At 45.2% G+C, this 22,085-nt stretch overlaps 1 protein-coding gene across 5 annotated transcripts in view; it reads right to left on the bottom strand.

The window, feature by feature from the left end:
• Positions 1-22,085, bottom strand: part of CORO2B (coronin 2B) — a 129,519-nt gene that overhangs the window by 10,173 nt on the left and 97,261 nt on the right. For all 5 annotated transcript variants that reach the window (XM_044979509.1, XM_044979506.1, XM_044979510.1 and 2 more), the window contains 5 exons: positions 19,898-20,014; positions 7,481-7,630; positions 6,116-6,280; positions 5,073-5,189; positions 2,848-2,952 (listed from right to left, as the gene is read on the bottom strand). In XM_044979509.1, the coding sequence (XP_044835444.1) occupies positions 2,848-2,952; positions 5,073-5,189; positions 6,116-6,280; positions 7,481-7,630; positions 19,898-20,014 (654 nt within the window). The remainder of the gene's footprint in view (positions 1-2,847; positions 2,953-5,072; positions 5,190-6,115; positions 6,281-7,480; positions 7,631-19,897; positions 20,015-22,085) is intronic.

The following is a 22,085-nucleotide window of genomic DNA, read 5'->3' on the forward strand; positions in this document are numbered from 1 at the left end:
TCTGTTTGCCAGAAGCTCAGAATGGGTGACAGGGGATGGATCACTTGATGATTACTTGTTCTGTTCATTTCCTCTGGGGCATCTGGCATCGGCCACTGTCAGAAGACAGGACACTGGACTAGATGGACCTTTGGTCTGACCCAGTATGGCTGTTCTTATGTTCACCTTGTAGGTATTTATTTACTATTTATTTATAGACTGATTAAGTCACACTTTAGTCTTCTCTTTATTAATGCAAATAGATTGAGCTCCTTGAATATATGACATGTTTTCTAATCCTTTAATCAAGCTCATGCCTCTTCTCTGAACCCTCTCCAATTTAACAGCATCCTTCTTGAATTGTGGGCACCAGAACTGGACTCAATATTCCAGCAGCAGTTACACCAGTGCCAAATACAGAGGTAAAAAACCCTCTCTACTCCTACTCGAGATGTCCCTGTTTATGCATCCAAGGATCACATTAACCCTTTTGGCTACATCACTGTACTGGGAGCTCATATTCAGCTGATTATCCACCACAACCTCTAAATCCTTTTTAGAGTCCCTGCTTTCCAGGATAGAGTCCCCATCCTAGACGTATGGCCTACATTTTTTGTTCCTAGATGCGTACATTTACATTTAGCCATATTAAGCATATTGTTTGCTTGTGCCTGGCTTACCAAGCAATCCAGATCTCTCTGTATCAGTAACCTGTCCTCTTCATAAATTATCACAACCTAAATTTTGTGTCACGTGCAAACTTTTTCAGTGATGATTTTATGTTTTCTTCAGGTCATTTGATAAAAATATTAAGTAGCATCAGGCCAAGAACTCATCCATGTAGGACCCTACTAGAAATGCACCCACTCAATGATGATTCCCTCTTTGCAGTTACATTTTGAGACCTATCAAGCAGCCAGTTTTGAATCCATTTAATGTGTGCCATGTTAATTTTGTAACATTCTATTTTTTCAATCCAAGTGTTGTGCTGTACCAAGTGAAATGCCCCAGAGAAGCCTAAAATATTACACTAATACTACTGCCATTATCAACCAAAATTGTAATCTAATTAAAAAAAAAAGATAAGTTAGTTTTACAGGGTCTGTTTTCCATAAACTCATGTTGATTGGCATTAATGGTATAGCCCTACTTTAATTTTTTTATTATTCAAGTCCCATATCAGCTGCTCCATTATCTTGCCCAGGATCAATGTCAGACTGACAGGCCTGTAACTACCCAGGTCATCCCATCTACCCTTTTAAAATATTGGCACAACATTAACTTTCTTCCATTCTTTTGAAATTTCCTCAGTTTTCCAAGACTTATTGGGAAAAAAAAATCCACATTAACAGTCTAGTGAGCTCCTCAGCCAGCTTTAAAAAAACTCTTGGATGCAAGTTATCTGGACCTGCTGATTTAAAAAGTGCCTAACTTCAGTAGTTGCTGTTTAACATCCCCCTGAGACACTAGAGCAGGGGTGGCCAACCTGAGCCTGAGAAGGAGCCAGAATTTACCAATGTACATTGCCAAAGAGCCACAGTAATACATCAGCAGCCCCCCCATCAGCTCCCCCGACTCCAACCTGCAGCACCTCCTGCCCGCTGGCAGCCCCGCCAATCAGGGCCCCCCGCCCACCGCGATCAGCTGTTACGCAGTGCGCAGGAGGCTCTGGTGGGGAGGGGGGAAGAGCAGGGGCATGGCAGGCTTGGGGGAAGGGGTGGAGTGGGGGCAGGGCCTGCGGCAGAGCAGGGGGCTGAGCACTCCCCGGCACATTGGAAAGTTGGCATCTATAGCTCTAGCCACGGAGTCAGCGCCTAGGCAAGGAGCCGCATATTAACCTCTGAAGAGCCGCATGCTGCTCTGGAGCCACAGGTTGGGCACCCTTGCACGAGTGGAATGAAAAGTGTCATCATTATGTGATATGACTACACCATTTCCTGTCCCTCCCCGCCGATACAGACCAGAAATATTTATTAAACACTTCTGCCTCTCCTGCATTGTTTATAATTATACCATTTCCACCTAGCTATGGACCAGGACCATTATTAGGATTCTTTTTGTTCCTAATATACTTAGACTCCTTGTTATTATCCTCAACTCCAGTGGCCATAGATTACTTCTTGTATCCCTTTGCTTCCCTTATCACTTTCCCTCTAACTCAGGTCAGTTTTTTAACCACTACGACCTTCTTTCTTGATTGTGGCCTTTATGAACACCGATGGCAAAGTATAGCTGGTGCTTCTCTACTCAGGGCCATAAGCTGAACTGAGAGGGAGTCCTACATGCAGCCCACAGGAAATAAATGTGTTTACTTTTTTAAGGGCCTCCTAAATGCACTACGGTATCTGCAGGTCCTTTCACTTAGGTGGAGCTCTGTGCACAAGCTAGTGTGATTGCAGAGAAGTGTGTGCATGTGTGCACCAAGCCACACCCTCCAGGGTACACAGGTGCTTTGGGGGGGCCATTAGAGAAGTGTGCCCCACCATAGAGGTTTCTGTAGTGGTGGCATTTGGACTTTACAACACAAGCAACACTAGTGAAGTGCAAAATAATCAAGGACCTTTAAAAGAAAGTCAATGGCCAAAGGCTGGTTCCTGTTACATTCGTGTAAATCCAAAGTCTTCAGTGGAGTTGCTCCAAATTTGCGCTAGTGAAAGCAATATCAGCATTTGTTTAATTGTAAGAGTTATTTATGGAAAGCCCAAAATAACCCCATGCTCTGCTCATCTGCGAGGTGCCCCTTCGCTTGCATTCTCGAATGGGTTATTTGGGAGATGATTGATTCTCAAGTTTGCAAGAGCCACATCAGTCCTGAGAACAGCAGAATACGCAGTATATTGCCCGATACCCTCAGTAAAGCCAACGCACCTTTCCAGCCAAATACAACATGTGCGTATCAGCATCGTAGAAAGGAAACAAGAGCCCTGACAGCCCATCGATCTCCTCCTCTATGAGGGGCATGGCCAGGTCTTCCTGAACAAAGAGAAAATCGCTTTATGAAGCAGCAAGGGTTAGAGGTTGCATGGAACATGAAAGCGAAACCCACGAATGAGCGACAGGTGCAGCAGGGTGAGGGACGGATTTTGTCCCAGAAAAGCTGAAGCAAACCCACTGTCCCTCCCAAAGGGTGCCATGGGATTTCCAGGTCCCACGAGCCAGAGGTGGGATGGGAGAGAGGGCTAGCAGATCTGGTCATGTACACACACAGAATAAGGAGGATGTCCACTTAAGGTCACCTCTCGGCAGGGCACTCAGTGGGTCACCCTGTAGGGCTGAGTGGGTTCTGGGGCTCTCAGGGTAAGGGTTATAATGGGGTCCAGTCACACCCCTCCCCCCAGCCCCTGGAGCCATTTCTGTGAGGCTGGAGGTGTGTGTATATTTTAAGGAGCAATTTGGGGCAGATTGTGCCTGGGCCAAGAGCACGGAGTGAGGGGGGTGGAGAAAGAAAACAGAGGAGGGTGCAAGGAGCTCTCTCTCCTGCCCCCACCCCCCAAGGACCAGGGAGAGCCACACCCTCCAGGGAGCACACTGCCTACAGGGAGAAGGGCCGGATGCAGTGGGGGAAGAATGCTGCCTCCTCTCTAGAGCTTTGACTCCATGGCTGCTGTGCCCAATGCTGCCGCCTGGGCTATGATGCTCTATTGAGCTGCGATGCTTTCTGGATAGACGCCAGAGAACTGCTCATCACCTTTGTTTGACTTTTAAACGCAAACCCCACCAGACTATAGGAAGCTCCGATGGTGGCGAGGCTGCACACCTGCCTGGGGAGAGCGTACTGGCCTCTTGGATTTAGAGGGCAACCCAGACATCCTTGTTTTCAGTTTTGTATGTCACACAGCCCCAAATGGATCTGGTTCCTCTCTTTGTCCTTGAGTTTATACAAGCTTCCTCCCGAACAGATCAGCCGCCCCACCCACATACTTCTGTTTCCTCACCCTGCCCTTGTAGCAGTCACAGCCAAGTAGGTGTCTATGGTGTTCACTGGCGAGCTGACAGCTAGGACTGGGCTAATCAGTCATCTCCCCCCAGCCCAGCCTGAGTCAGGGGACATCAGCCTTCCACTATCTGCAGCTTCTACCACCCAAGTGAACAGGGCCAGGCATGTCTGCAGCCTGAAACCCATTGGTCCAGAATATCATGCATGGAGTCAGAGGGGAGGGTACAAATTCTTGCTGCGATGAATCTGGTAAATTTGCATCCACTTCAATTAATCTTGTGAATTCAGAATTCAAATTCCCCAGCGTGTCATGTCTAGTCAGATCTCCATAGCAACCAGCAGAGTTTTTAAAAGTTACATAAAGACCTTTGTAGAACCTGCTAGGAAACAGGAAGGAATAAAGAATCTGCTGTATATGTATCTGCTGCTCTCCCTGTATTAAAATACAGTACAGTACAGTACAATACCATACCAGCGGCTGGGCTATTCAAAGAGACCTGAAGGAGCTGGGCACCCAGCTTCACTGGAAAGTCCATGAGAGCTGAGTTAGGTCTCTGTGGGAGTTGGGTGCCTATGTACCTGTTGGCCCCTTGGACAGCCCCGCATGACTGATCCATAGCACGTCCCAGCCGTGCTTCTCAGAGCACCTCCCAAATGCGAGTGAATGCAGTTGCATAAAACTGTTGCAAGCTAGGCAGGTTTTCTCAACGTGCAGATGGATAAACTGTGGCATGGTGTGAGTAGGTGCCTTGCCTATAATCACCCTATGTTTGCAGCGGAGCAGGGGCTAAACCTCCGGTCTCTGGACTCCTCAGACGTAGGGTCCATCTACGCTATCATCACAGGCGGTATTACAGCGGAGCTAGCTTTAATCTAGCTAGAGTGGGTCCTGGAGCCGTGAAGCTGCAACACAGCGGGCTGTTCCTACACGCTGCAGGGGGGCTTGCGCAGCCCGCACAGAAGCGTGCACTAGTGCAGCTTCCCTGCTTTGGGACCCAAGTGAGCCAGATCAAAGCTCACTTGGGTAGGTCTACCCTTACCATACTCACACCGCTAGAGCAGAACCCAGACCGCCTATCTCCTAGGCCTCTATTTTAACCCATCAATCATGCTCCCTTCTTGGGAAGGAACGGCTTCCAGCGATCTATTTGCTGACCTGGTCCCAGAGTGCAATCTGCCTCGTATTCCACCTTGAGACTCCAGTCGTTAGAAGTCGCTTCACGTTACCTAGAAAGACCACCCGGTTCACACGATGGTTCTTACAGCTGGCTTCCTGGAAGAAGACATTGTCTGTGCTACATGCAGTGAACAGCTATACATTTCAGATGTCTTCCTACGCATGGTGCTTAGTATAGATCAGTGAAAATGCCAGCTGTAGAATTTCAAGGAGAGCGATACTCAAGGGAGGATTCTCCCCCGTGTTAGGATCTGAGTTCCTTGTGTCTCTGCTCCTATATCCCACAGGTAGGTCCTTTCCTCCTTGTATAACCTCTACACTGTCTATGGGGAAAGGCTCCACAGAACCACTTCATAGCAAGCTGGGCTAACCCAGCTTACAACCTCCACCATTCGTCTTACTCCTTTACCGCAAAATGCAACTTTCATATTAACCAGCTATGGCTCAGACTGCACCAGTGAAAATGGGAGTTCATGCTATCTGGAATGGAAGGGCAAAATGCTGTTTTGCAAAAATAAAACGTAGCCTTCCCTGAGCTTTTTAGAATAATCCAGAATTGACAAAGACAATTAAGCTTTTCTTCCAAAACTTGCTCTGTGGCTTCCCAGAACTCTCTACTATTTCCCAGAAACCTTTGATTAATGAAAGATTAGAAGCCCTGTATCTCTGCCGAGGATAGTGCTGAATCCTTTCTATTGTAATAATGATAAGAAACAGCAACATTTTCTGAATGCGGAGAGCTAGATTCAGAGGCTGACATTTGTGACACGTTGTTGCATCCTGAATATCAGACGTATTTTGTGACAATTCAATATTGTACAAGGAGTGTTTACCTTACTGTATGTTAGGCTTAAAGGGCGACTTCCCCTTGCCCCTAAATCTGCCCCGGTTGCACTCAAATGGGAAATCCCAAATAAAGCCACTCTTTAAAGCCTAGGGTCAAATTTGTATTTGTCAAAAATAATGGATTTACTTCTTGTGACTGGTGCTTAGGACTGACTCTTGAGAAATCAGCTCTTCACCTGAAGGACTTTGCCCGAACGCGGCTCAATGACTCGCAGCTTCTTGTCTTTGCAGGTGGTAGACAGCAGGCTGCCGTCGGTATTGAAGGACATACAGAGAATGACATCTGTATGGCAATCTATCATCTTCACGGGCTCTCCAATGTCCAGGTTCCAGATCAGAACCTGAGGGAAATGGGGCATAATTAAGTTAGCACTGATGCTGCTGCTAGTTGCAAGGGTGGGAGACGGGGGACATAGTCATAACTCCAGGGTACAGACTGCCTGGAGACGCTCATGCATGCAAGGCCACGTTTTCCAAACTTCTGGCTCGGCATTTTAAATGTACTGCTAATTTGGAGCCAAATTCCAGTCCCCCCACTCATATGTCATCTAATTTCACAAGTGGTCCCTTTGCTTTAATGTGAATAAAGTTATTGGAACCCGGCCCTTGAGAAACAAGCCTCTCTGTTGCACTCCATGCAGTTATTGCCACCGGCAGGACAGACTGTGATAATTGTACCCACTTCTTAATGCCATTTAAGGAAGATAAAGAATCTCTCTGGGTCAAGCCTACTCTCAGAAATGACTGAAAATGGCACCATGGGGTTCCATGTTCATTATCTCATTGAATTTCATGCCAACCTTGGCTCAGAAGAATCACAGGTTTTTTTATTTATTTATAAGATAATGGCCAGCCCTGCAAACTCAACCTGGGTTCCATTGTTATGACGTATGACCGCCAGGAGTAAGCGTTTTACAGTCCGAATGACGCCCCTCATTACATCTTATCTATGAAGTGAGCAAAACAGCGATGGAGTCAGGGAGACAATACACATGGAACCCCGTGAGGCCATTTTTACAGTTGCTTTTCAGAGTAGATCCGCACCTTAGTGTCAGAAACAGGAATGATCTGTGACGATTGGCCAACGTAGAAGAATCCTTTCAAAAATCCATTAGAGAAAATTTTTCAGTGCTAGCTATAGTCTTGAACTTTTGTTTTACATAACCATTATGAAGCAAGCAAGTCATTAAGATTAGGTAGGACACAACATGAATTGGGGAAGCTATAATCTGACACAGATATGGCATAGAATATTATTTAGACAATAGGAAATTCCCATTCAGGTTAAAGGCATATGCAGAGAAATACTCTAAACCATCAGCAAAAGAACCTCTGATCTCAAATGCATTTCCATTTCATGTACTGACACTTCTAAAGCAGAGAGAGAGATCGGAAGAAAGATCTGAGGATAAACTGTAACTATTAGAGAAACTACTGCCAAACAAACAGTGAGGCCATCCGCGATTTTACCCTTTAAAGCCACACGTGGCCTTAATAAACTACAGCTGAGGATTTAGTAGGAATCCTCCAGAATAGTTCACCTTATAGTCGTATCCTGCACTGAACAAGATATTGTTGGTGGTCGGGTGCCACTCAACGAGGCCGACCCGTCGGCTGTGGCCAAAGAGCTCTAGAACAGCTTCGGTCATGTTCCGCTTCAAGCCGCCCTCTGGGATTTCCCATATCCGGACCTGAAAGGACAGGATGAGCAAAGGTTATTGGGAGGAAAAACCTTTGTCCTTATTTTAGAGGCTTATAAGAGTCTTGTTCTCTCCACTTGGCATGTGGGGGGAATCTTCATTGACTAAATTCCATCTATGGTTCCTTGATCAACTTGGTCTCCAAATGTCAGAAGGGAATTAAAAATAGACCTGACTATGCCCAATGGCAACACTCGTGTGCCATCCCTTCATGCCCATGTGCATGTTTGTTCCCTCCTTCCGTCTCCTTCATCCCCTCTCCACTCCCCAATAGTTAGCTGGCCCTGGGAAGCAGCCAATACCTGATCCTCTTCAATGAAGACCACATGCAAGATCTAGTCCTGTAAATAATGGGAGATACCACAGGAAGCCCACTGAATGCAATGGGGCTATCAAAGAGCTAATAGCACAAAATTTTCAGAGTTCTGCCCATAATCGACAGCAAAAGACAAGCCGGTTCTTGAAAGAGGCAGGAAACAGAATACTCTAAAAACAGCAGTTAAAAAACACACCATCCCCCTATCTGCACAAACACATCTAACAGAAGGAAAAATCAATCCAATTTGTCTCAGGTGACCTTCTTAAGGAATCACTACTAAGGACTTCAAGACTTGGTCTCCTTAGAAAAGATACTAATTACTTAATAGAAATAACTGAATATATTCCTCTGTTAAAGTCATGCTAGCAGTGCACGATAAAGGACAGCGTATTAGCAGGCATCAGACATGCCAGTAGCAAACTGGATCAGGTTATGTGATGTACTTGTTTTGCCACCTGACATCTGTAACTCAGTTTTAACTAAAAGGGACCCTTGTGGTTCACACTGTTTAGGTTCAAATATATGAGCCACCCCCAATATTGGTCTGATATAACAGAGTGGCATCCTTGACCCAAGGTTCTATAGTTCATTAAATCCGCCTTTCAATCACTAACTTAACAAAAAGAATGATTGTTTCTTTACGTGATCATATCAAAATATAAAGGCATGTGCTGGCTCAGCTGCCTCTAACCTTGTGAAGAGGAGTAAATATACATGCACTAGAACAAATTCACCCCGGCTGTAACACCGCAGACTTCAGCGGAGCTAGAGGGGCGAGTCTGGCCCACTAAACTTCTGTACCAAAGGAAAACAATGTGGAGAGTTTATTACATCGTAGCAGGATTCGTGTTTCTGTGGACGTCATTAAAAAGGGGCCACCAATGGCTGTGAAAGTGCCACTGACTTTAACGGCAGTAGAGTTAGGCCGGTTCTCAGTGCTTTTGACAATCTGACCCCGCATTGGCCTCCATAGCACTTGGGGATAAAATCCCAGTTAGGAGTGTCTGCTGGATAAAAGAGACAACACAGAGAGAGAAGAGGTGATCGGAAGGCTTCTCCCCTCCTCCTCAGTTAAAATGGCAGAGAAGTTCTTTCCTCTCTATTGCAGGTCACTGGTGTGAATCCGACCCTTGTATCAGCCTTTTGGTCTTTAGGTTCTCTAGTTCACTTGAAAGTCTTTTGATTTCTCTTTTCTGCAGAGCATTGCCATTGTCTGGGGTGCCCAGGGGACAACTTATCAAGATTTGCAGACCTAGATCATTTGGTTAATTCAGACTGGCATGTTCAGTGCCATCATGCCATCTACCCACCTTGCATGGCTATCTGAAGATGTGGACATACTGAAACTCATGTAGCTTTGTACAAGTGCTTGGAATATCTGGGTTTTCGGAGTCATGAGAGCAGGTCTTGCACATACACTTGCATAGTTCAGATCGGCAGGCTAAATCACTGCACTCTAGTTATTTTTCCCCCTGACCACAGACTGCTCCTACTGAATGTTTTCATCCCATGTGCAAAGCAGTATTTCTCAGAGCAACTCCATATTACCGCAAAATTAAGAGGTTCCCATTAAAGCAGCCAGGTAACATCACATGCATTGTACAATCAATTAAGTTTGCTGTTTGCCTCCACTGTAAGAGTCTAGGAAGGCAGTTTGGTGTTTCAATGTAGTTTTTCTTTCTATATTATCCAGACGATCAGCAGATGGACAGTAATGGTAAATGGACACCTGATCAACCCCCAAACACAGCATGTAGCTCTGGTTCCTGGCTTTTCCCTGCACTCTGCCAACACACGTGTCGCTTGTCATGCCACACTGAATTGAGCTAATAGCAGTAGAGATGTGCTGAACAGACACCAGAACCAGAGAAGGCCACGGGTTGGTGTCTCCTCTTCTAGCTTCGGGGAAGTTTTGTTGGAGTACCGGAGTCACCTTCTTCCAAAGCCACTACTCCGACCAACACCAAAGGATTCAGCAGGCCTGTTCTCAGTGAAGTCTAGGTGAGTTTTGCTATTACTTGATTGGAAGGAGCAGTTCAAATACAAGCAGCCATTTTAGCTGGCCTCTGACTATAAAACAGGCAACATATCTTTGGGGATTGGGGCGGGGGAGATCTGTCAAGTAGGACAAACACAAACTCAAGAGACAGATTAGAAATAAATTATTCTAAAGTTTAGCTAGGATGTTAAAGGCTATTTCACTGGTTCAACAGAAGAATTCATTGAGATTGTTTGGAGTGAGACAGACTCTCCTCTGAAAATAGCTGGAAGCTTGGAGTCACCTTTACAGAGGGAAAATATTTTATTTAAAAAGCACTAGAAGTATTGCAACTATTTTTCACCTTGAGATAACTAGGGCTGATGGGAGTTTTTCCCTCCAGTTGCATCTTGGCAGGTACAACAAGAGATTGTGCTTCTTTTTGTACAACACACAGCAAACTGCAGCATCATGTAACCTGCTAGGGTGACCAGATGTCCTGATTTTATAGGGACAGTCCTGATTTTTGGGTCTTTTTCTTATATAGGCTCCTATTACCCCCCACTCCCTGTCCCGATTTTTAACCTTTGCTGTCTGGTCACCCAGCATTTCTCTCTCTGCCCTGGGGAGATTTTGTTTAATACATCGTTCACAACTTCCTGCATCAGTTCCCTGGAGTTCGGATACATCCTTAGAACAAGGCAGAGAAGAATGAGAAATATTTACTCCTTTGGTAGAGAGGCAGCAAAACACAGCTGTCATTTACTGTACACACACTGCATGGATGGCAAAGTTTATTGCCGGTGTTATCAACACAAAAGTAAAGAGAGGAACATTTTGTTCCGTTTGTTTTCCTGAAGTTCCCTGCAAGTGCAAGCTTTGCTAACAAGGTGCATTTGTTGTGAAATCATGCAGTTTTATTCCTTAAATTTAGTCATCAAGAAGGTATTGCAAGAACTCAGAAAAGAAAAAGTGCCTTTTTGCCACCGTGATTCGGGAGGAGGAGCAAGGAAATAAACTGGCTTCTTTTTATTTTAAAGATCTAAATGAGGCAAGAATGAAAGCAAGGAATGCTTCTTTCTGAAACAGCCCTGCATTTTGCTTCATTCATGGGAAGACCCGATGAGATAAAGCTCAGAAAAACACTAAGAGCATCCCCCTTATTTAGCTGCAGAACTGAGATCAGATTTCAGATTTAGAAAGACAAGTTAATATGCTCAGAAAGATCAAGGAATAAGAGTCTCACTCATAACACGTGGCTGGATTTAGGCCCGGGGGAGTGAGAACAGAAAGGAGGACCAGCTGTGCAAGCTGGAGGCTGAGTGAACTGGAGAAGGGACAGGATGATAAATAGGGCAGTGGTGGTGAAAGAGAGCAGGAGGGAGGGCAAGTCAAAGGATTTTTTTTTTAAAGGGGAGTTGGTTACATTTTGGAGAATTCTGGTATTTGGCATCACTGGAGAGAATTCAGGGTGAGCACTAAGCAATTAGAGGAGCTAAGGGGAGAAGACCGTGGTATTCTGGGGACCCACTTGATAATGAGTTTGGTGGAGAGCTATTCTCAAGCTAATGGGACAGTGTTTGAATCTTCAAGAGGCAATTTTTCAGAGCGTTACGGACAAAGCTGATCCAATGCACTGGCTAAAATATTTGCAAGAAGCCTGTTTTATCTGTGTCTGATGGAATGCATAACATGCGAGTCAGAGAGATGGTTACAAAAAAGCTCAGGCTACTTGCAGGCCGACAAAAATGAAGCTGTAAAAATCGTCATCTCTGATAGGACCAAAATGGTGCATCTCAGGGGTGGGCGAATTTGTGGGAGAAGCTATTTTCCAAAGGCGGCACAAGTGTAGTGTAAGGAAGAATGGAGCATGCCACCTGGAGGGTCAGTACTACAGCCTATCAAACAGGACTGACTGTTTGAGAGGAGAGAGGACACTGGAGTATACAGGAGCGGCGCCAGGGTTTTTGGCGCCCTAGGTGCAGGGCCGGCTCTACCCATTTTGCCGCCAGTCCCGCGGCTCCGGTGGACCTCCCGCAGGCGTCCCTGCGAAGGGTCCGCTGGTCCCGGGGCTCCGGTGGACCTGCCACAGGCGTGCCTGCGGATGCTCCACCGGAGCCGCGGGACTAGCGGACCCTCCGCAGGGATGCCTGCGGGAGGTCCACCGGAGCTGCCTGCCACCCTCCCAGCAAAATGCCGCCCCCCCAAATCCTGGCGCCCTAGGCGACTGCCTAGGTCGCCTAAATGGAAGCGCCGGCCCTGGGAGTATAGCCCCGAACTTGTTAGTTTGCTGAAAGATCCACACAAAACATATGGTTCTACAGCTTGTTTTAAGCCCTGACCTGTTTCTACTTGAAGATGCAGAAGGCATTGATCTCTGGATTGCACCAAATGAGATGGTACATAGAGAATGAAAGACTAATTGAAAGATGAGGACAATACATGGGAGACTTGAAAAACCTAATTTGAATCAAATAGATGATCCTAAGAACCAGTGGAGATGTGCAGTACGGAGAAAGCTTGCAAGGAGAGACATCTATGTACCACAAAATCCAAGCTACTGAGTATTAAAGAAATAAGCTCCTGGAACGGACAAGATATGAAGAGGTTCTCCCCCTCAAGCCTGGGTGGTCAGGTACCGATATAAACAGAAACACATAGGCCTGCTTGCCCCCTCATTTACACCAGTTGTAGAGCAGTGTAGCGCCACTGCTTTAAATGGAGTTACTCCAGATTTACACCAGCGCAAAGGAGATTGGAATCAAGCCCATGGTGTTTAAGGCAGAGAGGAATTGGCAAATTAACTGACATGCTTCCAGCATTCATAAAAACCCCTAGATACTTTATAAAAAGCAGTAAAACAAAAGTGTTTGTGCTAATCCTGGGTAAGGTCCAGAGGGAAAGCTTGACTTTAGGCCGGTTGAGCCTGCTGGCATTTTAATCTCACGTCCCGTGAGTATTCCAGTGATTATGCTAAATTCCAGAGACTGAACCTGCTGGTCCAAATTCTGACATTTACACCATTGAATATCCAGGTTAACAGGGTTACCCCAGATTTACAACAGTGGATCTGAGAGCAGAATCTGACCCTTGGCAAGCTACAGACCAAATGGTACTTACAGGTACCAAAGTAACGTGGATTAGCGAGTCAGTTGTGGAGAGCTTTAATATCCTTTAGGCGCCCCTTTAAAATGCACAGGAGGGGGGCGGGATCTGCACATTTCAATGAGTGTTTGTGTTAAAGAGAGAGGGAGTGTTTATCTTTAAATAATGGACTTCAAGTGTTCACGAGGCCAGGCTGACTAACTGGAAGGAATACACATTGTTTATGCTAGTGAAATAGATACACAAACTTCAGTAAATATTGGAAGAATAACTCCATGAAGTTCACTCACAAAATGGTAATGGCCTAAATGTCCTCCTTTGGCAGATGACCTGTACCTGCTGATTGGAGGGTGGGGGCACCAGAGTGAAGGCAGTGGCTTCAGCAGAGGTTACTGAGCATGCTCAGTACAAGCCAAGCAGCAACTGGGGGGCGGGGGAGGGCACATGACTCCGTGTGCCTCCCCTCCCCCATGCTCACCTCTGTCCTTTGGGGGCTGTAGTGGCTCCTGTTATCTGGGACATCTGAGGCTTGATTCTCATTTACACTAAGGCCCCAGATCTTCAAAGTTAGTTCAGATTTTCTAACATACTGTAGAACAGGGGTAGGCACCTATGGCACGGCACACGAGCTGATTTTCAGTGGCACTCACACTGCCAGGGTCCTGGCCACCAGTCCGGGGGGCTCCGGATTTTAATTTAATTTTAAATGAAGCTTCTTAAACATTTAAAAAATCTTATTTACTTTACATACAACAATAGTTTAGTTATAGATTATAGACTTGTAGAAAGAGACCTTCTAAAAACGTCCAAATGTATTACTGGCACGCGAAAGCTTAAATTAGAGTCAATAACTGAAGACTTGGTACAGCACTTCTGAAAGGTTGCCGACCCCTGCTGTAGAAGGTGGATTGACCAAAAGCACCCCTGTATTCACACCACTGTAATCATCTTTGTACAAAATATGCCTTGTGTGGTATCATTTGAAAACTATTAACTCGCTGGTCAGTAATATCATGGTGAAATACGTGTTAGCAACATTATATATAAAGTTATGAAATCCTCCTGTATGATGATGTTAGCACACAAAATCACTCAGCCCTGGCTTGGCAAAAGTTGTTAAGCAGGTCTACCCTTAGGATTGCCAGTTCTGGCTGGACGTATTCCTGGAGGTTTCATCACATGACATAATCTTTAATTAAAGATTAATCTTTAGTTCCTAGAGACTCCAGGACCTAGGGTTGGCAACCCTATCTCTTCTAGACAAAGGAATGTGTGTTTATCTCAAGTTACATATAAATAGTAAATGGGGTACTGAAGATGGCAGGAGACCATGTCAGCAAACACAGGTGAGAAGTGGTTTGAGCATTGGCCTGCTAAACCCAGGGTTCTAAATTCAATCCTTGAGGGGGCCACTTAGGGATCTGGGTGCAAGAATCTGTCCGGGGATTGGTCCTGTTTTCAGCAGGACCTCCTGAGGTCCCTTCCAACCCTATGATTCTATGAAAGAGCAGGGCACCTCCTTTACCACCACGCTCCAGGTCGCCTTCCTCACTGTCTGAATAAACTTTGCATTGAGGGGTAACCATCAGAAGCATCAACTTCAAAGGTTCAGTGGAGTATAAAAGAAAGGGGCAGAAGACCCCAAGTTCTCTCTTTCCCATATGAAGACAAAGGGACCAGCACCTTTGGGGCTCTGGGAGAGATCCTGACCAAGGAGAGGTCAGTCACCATCTTGCTGGATGACCATGGGTGAGAACAGCCAGCTCGAACAAAGCCTCAAACCAAACCTTGCTAGATTAAATTTTAGACTTTTAGAACCATGTTTTCACTTTGACTTGCTTGTAACCATTTCTAACATAATCTCTTACACATGAATTCACTTAAAGCCCCATCTTCTTTTGTTAATAAACCTGTTTTATTTTTAATTTAAACCAACCCAGTGTTGTGTTAGGTAAGTCGACCTAAAGGAGAAACTGTTGAATATTGACTCCTTAAAGGGGCAATGGATCTTAATAACTAACCTATCCAGGAGAAAGCTAGACAGCGCAGAACACATGGCTTGGGAAAATCAGGGACTGAGACTGCCTTGGGGCCACCTTGCAAGAAGTCACCAAGGCTGGTGCAAGCCAGAGCGTGAGTGGTGTGCTGCTGACAGGCTGCTGGGGTCACTGATGGACCAGGGCTGCAGCTATATCCAGACACTTAGGGTGTGACCTGCAGGCTGTTTGTGAGGAGCCCACGTTAGCAGCTACAGCAGCAAAGCATTGTGAGGCACGCAAGGTTGCAAGACAGGTGGTGATAACTCCTCACTGGTCTGGACTGCATCCCAGAATCTCAGTGGCAATAACTGCAAATGGTCTTCCCCCTTTGGTAAGGAGTCCAAATGGGAAGCTAAAGTGGTTACTGCAATGCAAATTTTTAGGGTGAGCTTTGTTCCAATGATCTCATTTTCTGAAATGTTGGGATGTTCTTTGGACATAGAACACATTCGCCTCCTCATTTCCTTAGCTAGCAATCTGGATAACGAGCGCGGTCTAAGAATTCAACTTGGAAGCCCGCCACACAGTAGATCAAGAGAACTGTCAACCTGTGACAGGTGTTCACGTCATGAACAAGTAACAAAAACAAAATGCGACTCTGCAGTGTGTTACCTGCCTATTGCACAACATGCACCTGTCCTACTGGTGCAGGGGTTGGTTTGTTCTTTTACTAGCCTCTGGAGAGATGTTTACGGAGGTGTATATCGTCTCCTCCGATTAAACCAATCATTAAGAGAGCTCTGGGGTGGAGTAGCAACTGTGAGAGTTCTGGAAAGGGATCTACACCATAAAGCTAAGCCAGCTTTTAAACACTCTGAAGTCTCTCTCAGGCTGTGATCAGACCCCAAGAAGGAATGGGTGTCTCTCTCCCCTCTAAAGGAAACTCCGGTGCTCTGATACGGGGCACCAAGCACCCATGCCGCTGACAGGCTGTGCCTGGTAATTTGCAACGTGGTAGCAAGTTTGCCCTCCTGTTTATGGCATAGTGATGGCATCTTTAATGTTACTGTAATAGGGTCCTACAATTAACATTTTTGCAGTCGCCTGCTTATAACGTTCATGTTTTAGGCAGCTTCCTAGTTGCCCATCTATCCCAGAATGAGGTCACTCTGACGTGAAAGTAGGCAGTTCAGAAACTGAACACAGGACAAATAGAATTTATTCGTTAATTCAGCAGTAGGAGTGGTGCAATTTCATTCATTTTTTTTAAGTGGATAGAGAACCATGACACAAGGAAATTGCCATATGTAGCCTTTAACACCTATTTACATTAGGTTCGACTTGGACCTCCAGCATATTGTCTGTGTTTGTAAAGCACCCCGCAAATTAAAACTGTATTGTGACAAAGGAAGTTCATGAGCTGGAACCACCAGTGGGTGACAAATGCACATTATTACAACAAATGGTGCTACTGCATCAACAACAAGCCGCATTTGCAGAGCACACAGAGTGGACATTTGGAATGTTGCATTAGAGCTGGCATTTTAGGCTGACATTTTTCCCCCCACCAAAAATGGGTTGACCAAAACATTTCACCATCTTGTGTTGATTTCACCAACTGGTTTCGGTCAAAATTAAATATTTTCCCAGAAGTGTCTAAATGAATCGATTCAACATTATTAAAACCGTGGATTGTTCAGGTTGGATTAGGAGGGGTCATTGACAGTAGCCTAGTGGTTAGACTCCTCACCAGGGAATGTGGGAACCTAGGTTTGACTCCCTGCTCTGGAACTGGGATGTGAACCCTAACCACTGGGCTACTGGGTTCTCCCCCTCAAGCTCTCCCATTGAAACTGTTCCAATTTATACAAAATACTGAAGAATCATTGGTCCAGAGAAGGCGAGAAAGAGTCTAAAGCACCACCAGCACCTTCCTCCTTTCTGTTTTGTGGGTCTAACCCTTCATTTCCTTCTTTTATTACAAAGGTTAAAAATGCCTGAAACAAACATTTTACTTGACCAGATGTTTTGATTGACCAAAAAGCCCCCCCAAAATTCAATTTTGGTTCTACCCGAACTGATTTTCTCCCCCGTTTTTCAGAACTAATAAGAGCTTGGTGTAGCTGGAAAGCTTGTCTTTTTCACCAACACAAGTTGGCCCAATAAAAGATATTCCTTCACCGACCTTGTCTCTCTAATATATAGAGATGTTATAAGATCTACTGAGGCAGAACTGTAACCAGTAAGAACTGGGTCACCACAAATTCCCATTTCTGCTCTGCTGAGCTTTCACACACTACTCTGTACAAAGGCAGCTTTTTAGTGCAATGCACTATTCCAGAGGGAAATGTTAGTATCCAGAAAACAAAGAAGTGGAGGCAAACAGCAGCCAAATAGACGGTCTGGCTCAGTCTTCACCACGTTGTAAGATTACCTCCCGCCCCCCCCCCGCACTTGATGTATCTCTAGACACTGGAATAGTTGCAGCCCCTGTGGTCTTTGATAGTAAGAAGGATTAATAATAGCTGTTGGGTGGAAACAAGACATCCTTGTTCACAGCCCTACTGCTTATCTGCAGCATGGGCTATAAAAAGAACACTACTACAACGATCAATGACATCACTGTATAGCAGAGGGAACTGGATTCAGCCAGACAACAGCTACAGATTTACATAAAACACCAGGTCAGAGCTCCTTGTAAGCTGCATAAATGTGTCATTTAAAATGTCACAGTTAAAATCAGAAGCACTTAATACACCCGTGTCTGTTTTCTAGGGGGCATAAAGAAAGACAACAGAAATGCTAACACAAGCCATGGAAACCGCAGCACACAGCTCCAGAGCCTTCTAATTTACACCAGCTTTTACCCGTAGAACAGACGTGCTTCCCCTAGATCTGCCATCCCCCTCCTTCCGGCACATGCCAGTTTCCTTGAGCAGTCTTAACAACTACCAGTCTCTTCTTCCCACCAGCCTGCATGGAACACGGGCCCCAGTCCTCCTTCCCTCAGGTCTCCACACTAGGCAGCTGACTTTGCCAGGTGGCCCCATCTGGTCTGCACCAGCCACGCACTGAAGCCACACCTCCCCTTGTGAGGATGCTGATGACCTTGAGAAAGTCGAGTCAGACACAGGAGTTCGGTTAGGGCTTTACGGGAGGGGCAGAGTGGTCTGCCTTTGGCTCAGGACCCTCCCTGTGCTGGCAGAATCTGTTAGGTTGGGGAAGGAGGAGCTCTCCTGAGAAGGGGGAAATAGGCAAGAGGTTTGAAACAGGAGAATGCCCTTTCCTCTTCCTTCCCCCTGAACGTTTCTCACAAGAGGCGGAGGATACATGAGGGGGGATCTGATAGCTGCTTTCAACTACCTGAAGGGGGGTTCCAAAGAGGATGGAGCTAGACTGTTCTCAGTGGTACCAGATGACAGAACAAGGAGTAATGGTCTCAAGTTGCAGTGGGGGAGGTTTAGGTTGGATATTAGGAAAAACCTTTTCACTAGGAGGGTGGTGAAGCACTGGAATGGGTTACCTAGGGAGGTGGTGGAATCTCCTTCCTTAGGGGTTTTTAAGGTCAGGCTTGACGAAGCCCTGGCTGGGATGATTTAGTTGGGGATTGGTCCTGCTTTGAGCGGGGGGTTGGACTACATGACCTCCTGAGATTCTATGATTCCTGCTGTTCGTAGTATCTATAGATGGATGATGAATGTGGATGCTTCAGCACAGGGACCTTCTGAGCTAGGGAGAGACAGGAAGGGTGATGGTGGGGGAAGACATCTGAGCAGGAGCTCTTGTGAACAGAAAAGGGAACAGCCCCTTCTCTCACACACAGCCAGTGGCTCGGCATGAGCCCCGCTTCTCAGCAGGCTGAAGCAGAAGCCCCTAGAAATCATTCTCAGGTTTGGAAATAGCTTGTGGTTGATTCGTGTCTCAAGTATTTGTTTCTTCCAAAGTGACTCCGTCCCCGTCTCCCTTCCTCCCTCCTTGTGGTTACTGGGGCCGTTCCCCTGACCCGTCCTTAGCTTGCAGCACTATCCGCATTTTATATAGTGGGGGGAAATGCACGAGGCCAGGTGTTTGTGTGCGGGAGAAAGGAGGCTCTGTCCCGTAGGTCACCTTGGTCACTGATGACCCCAGTGATGGATGAAGAGATGGGGAAGGGGTAGTCACTACTTTTGCAACGTGAATTCAAGTTGCTTTGTTGCCTTCTGCCTTTTTGCTCATCTGTCTCTGCTCCCTTCTTTCCCACATCCTCCCTCCACCCAAGCTGCACGATTATCTCCCCCCCTCTCTTTTCTGGACCTTCTTCCATATGGCCCCTGGGATTACAGCCCATTCCCACAAGCTGTCCATCAAATCCCCCCTTCCTCAAGGATCACAAACCAGATTCTGCCCCTCAGAGAAAGGACGAGAAACCAGAGTGACAAAAACCCTTTGGAAAAATCCAAATCAAGATGGTGGAACTAACAAAACACCCGCTAAGAGTCACGGTTGGGGCATATTGCTAGTCACCTCATCCAGTCACTTCACATTTTTGTATATGTGACTAGTTAACCTTTAAAAGTAAATCTCTCTCTCTCACCCACATACACACTTTGCAAGATAGCCAGTGTCCCAGCCCTCTAGTATTAGATCCCTAGCAGCACAAATTCCTCTATTGCTTCATTGTTGGTACCTTCCCCCAAGCCCACGACAGGAGCCAAAAATTACATGCCAATAAAGTGAGCATGGTATGACTCACTCCGGACAGATGGAGCCTATGATAACCCTATAAGCTTGACAAAGCGCTTTTACCACCCTGTGAGAGGAATGCAGGATGTTCACATTCTGCTCCCGCTGAAGTTTTTATGTCAAAGGAGACATCAGCTCAAATCATTTTTACTCACCGAGGTGTCTTCTGAACAAGAAGCGATGATGTTTTCAATAAAAGGATTCCACTTGATGTCAAGCACGTTGCCCTGGTGACCGCAGACTTTTGGGTAGTTTGGTTCTATCCGACCGGTCTGTAAGGGAGAAATACAGGATCAGCAACAATTCTAGTCATCCTAAGAAGTAAACTCATATTAAGAGAGAATGCAGAGCTCATTTGCATAACTCAAACGTCAGCAAAGAGGATACGCTTTTTAGTAACTCAGCTCTCTTTCTGTGGCTTACTTCAGAGATCAGATTTCATTTTCTCCTACTTCTCTGTGGTTCGTATGTGCCTGGTTAAATGTGCAAAACAAACCTAAATGATGTTGATTTCCTCAGGATATTACCAACAACTCCTAGCAATTTTACAGCATGGCATCTCTACAATGATCAAAAGGTACTACCGAGAACTAGCTCGAAACAAAGAGATGGCTCTGAGAAGAAAGCAAGATTTTTTTGCATTCAAACTCTCCTACAACATGCAGGTGTATTACAGTTACAGTGAAAGATGTAGGGAAAGAGTTTGACATTTTCTGTTTGGTGCATGAGATTGATTTCATTGGAGAGTGGGGGTGAATCACCAGGGTAAATTGAAAGAGTAGATGCATTACGGGGCAGGGTCAATTCAAACACCATTACCACGAGGACAAATATGTATCTGAGATACAAAAATAGATGTTTGCTGTAATGACCTGCACCACTTATATTTCATGGTAAACCAGATATCAGCCATGCTGAGGTCAGTGCCGCAATTTTATCCTTCCTCTTGCTTTCCAGAGGAAAAGATTCCTGTTCTTTCCATTCTAGGACACTCCCAGCAACTACTGCTGAACTATTCGTAAATAAAGAAACCAATACAACAAATGCCTTTCCCTTTAGCTATGCAACATCCTTCGATCCGGCAGGGTAACACTTTGTACAGGCTTTAGCTAGTCTCTTTCTAATGGAATTGTGTGAAGAGGCTGCAGGGTTCGTTTAGCTGATGGGCTTGCACGACTTAGGAGAAGTCTGACGGACTAATGCTTTTATTTATATAATTGTAAATGCTCCTAGAGGTAGGCTGCTAGTTGCAGCATAAGTGGAAAATAATAAATACAAATAAAATCCACTCGTTTAGTGCCTGGGTTCTCAACTCCCTGTGGAAGTTACTAAACTCTTTGGGTAAAAAGAAACAATTTACAATAGAAATTTCTGGTAAGGAACATTTACGATAGCATGAGGGTACAATCACAAAATTGCTAATTGGCTCTTGGGGTCCTTCCTTCTCCACAAACTTCTGAAGTCATATTGCGCATGTGGCATGTTTTTAAAAAAAAATAATATTCTAGACAACCACATGTAGAAGCTTCGAGAATAGGAACACTGAAAGTGCAGCAAGCACTTTGCACCTTGGAGATGTGATTTCTCTCCACTGGGAGTAAAAATTCCTATAGGAAAACTTTTAGGGATTTTTTTTTCTGGAGAAGGGCAAATTGTTCTTGTGCAAACCTGTATTTTGGAGGGGATTTTGTTTATTTTTTTGCTGAAAAATGCAGATTCGGGATGACAAAAACAATTCATGAATTTGGGTCAATTTTTGCAAATTCTTTCTGTCAAATAAAAAGTTTCATAAATGTCAAAATAGTTTATTTCAGCATTTGGAAAGAAAATCTGACGTTTCATTTTGGAAATTCACTCAATTATATTTTTAAAAACCATTCTAAAAAAAGGTTTAAAAACATCAAAAATTAAAAGGAAACATTTTTCAAAAAAATGATTTTTTTTGGTTTCGACACAAACAGATTCCCCCCACCCAACTTCTTGCTCCATCCACTAAACCCAAAAGTCAGTTATTTGCACAGCCCTGTGTTTTTCCTCTATTTGCAGAGAGAAAGCTGAACGATTTTTAAAATGCACAGTTCACTTGGTGACTACAGCACACAGATCTATTAATGCACATCAATCTCTTGTGTTAGTTTCTTCTCTTCAGTGGAATTGTAGAAAATTCCCCAGTCTTCGCTTACTGAGTGTATAAAACTATTCTACATGCTGCTCTGTCTAAAACTGTCTGTGTACAGAAGCGGAGGGACTGATTGTTTGTCTCTTAATTAGGGCATAAGACTTGCAGACATTTCTCTTTCCTTTGTTCTCTCCTTTTTGTAAAGCCACACTGAAATGTCAGAT

Source organism: Mauremys mutica, chromosome 11 (genome assembly GCF_020497125.1).
Source record: "Mauremys mutica isolate MM-2020 ecotype Southern chromosome 11, ASM2049712v1, whole genome shotgun sequence".
Taxonomy (NCBI): Eukaryota; Metazoa; Chordata; order Testudines; family Geoemydidae; genus Mauremys; species Mauremys mutica.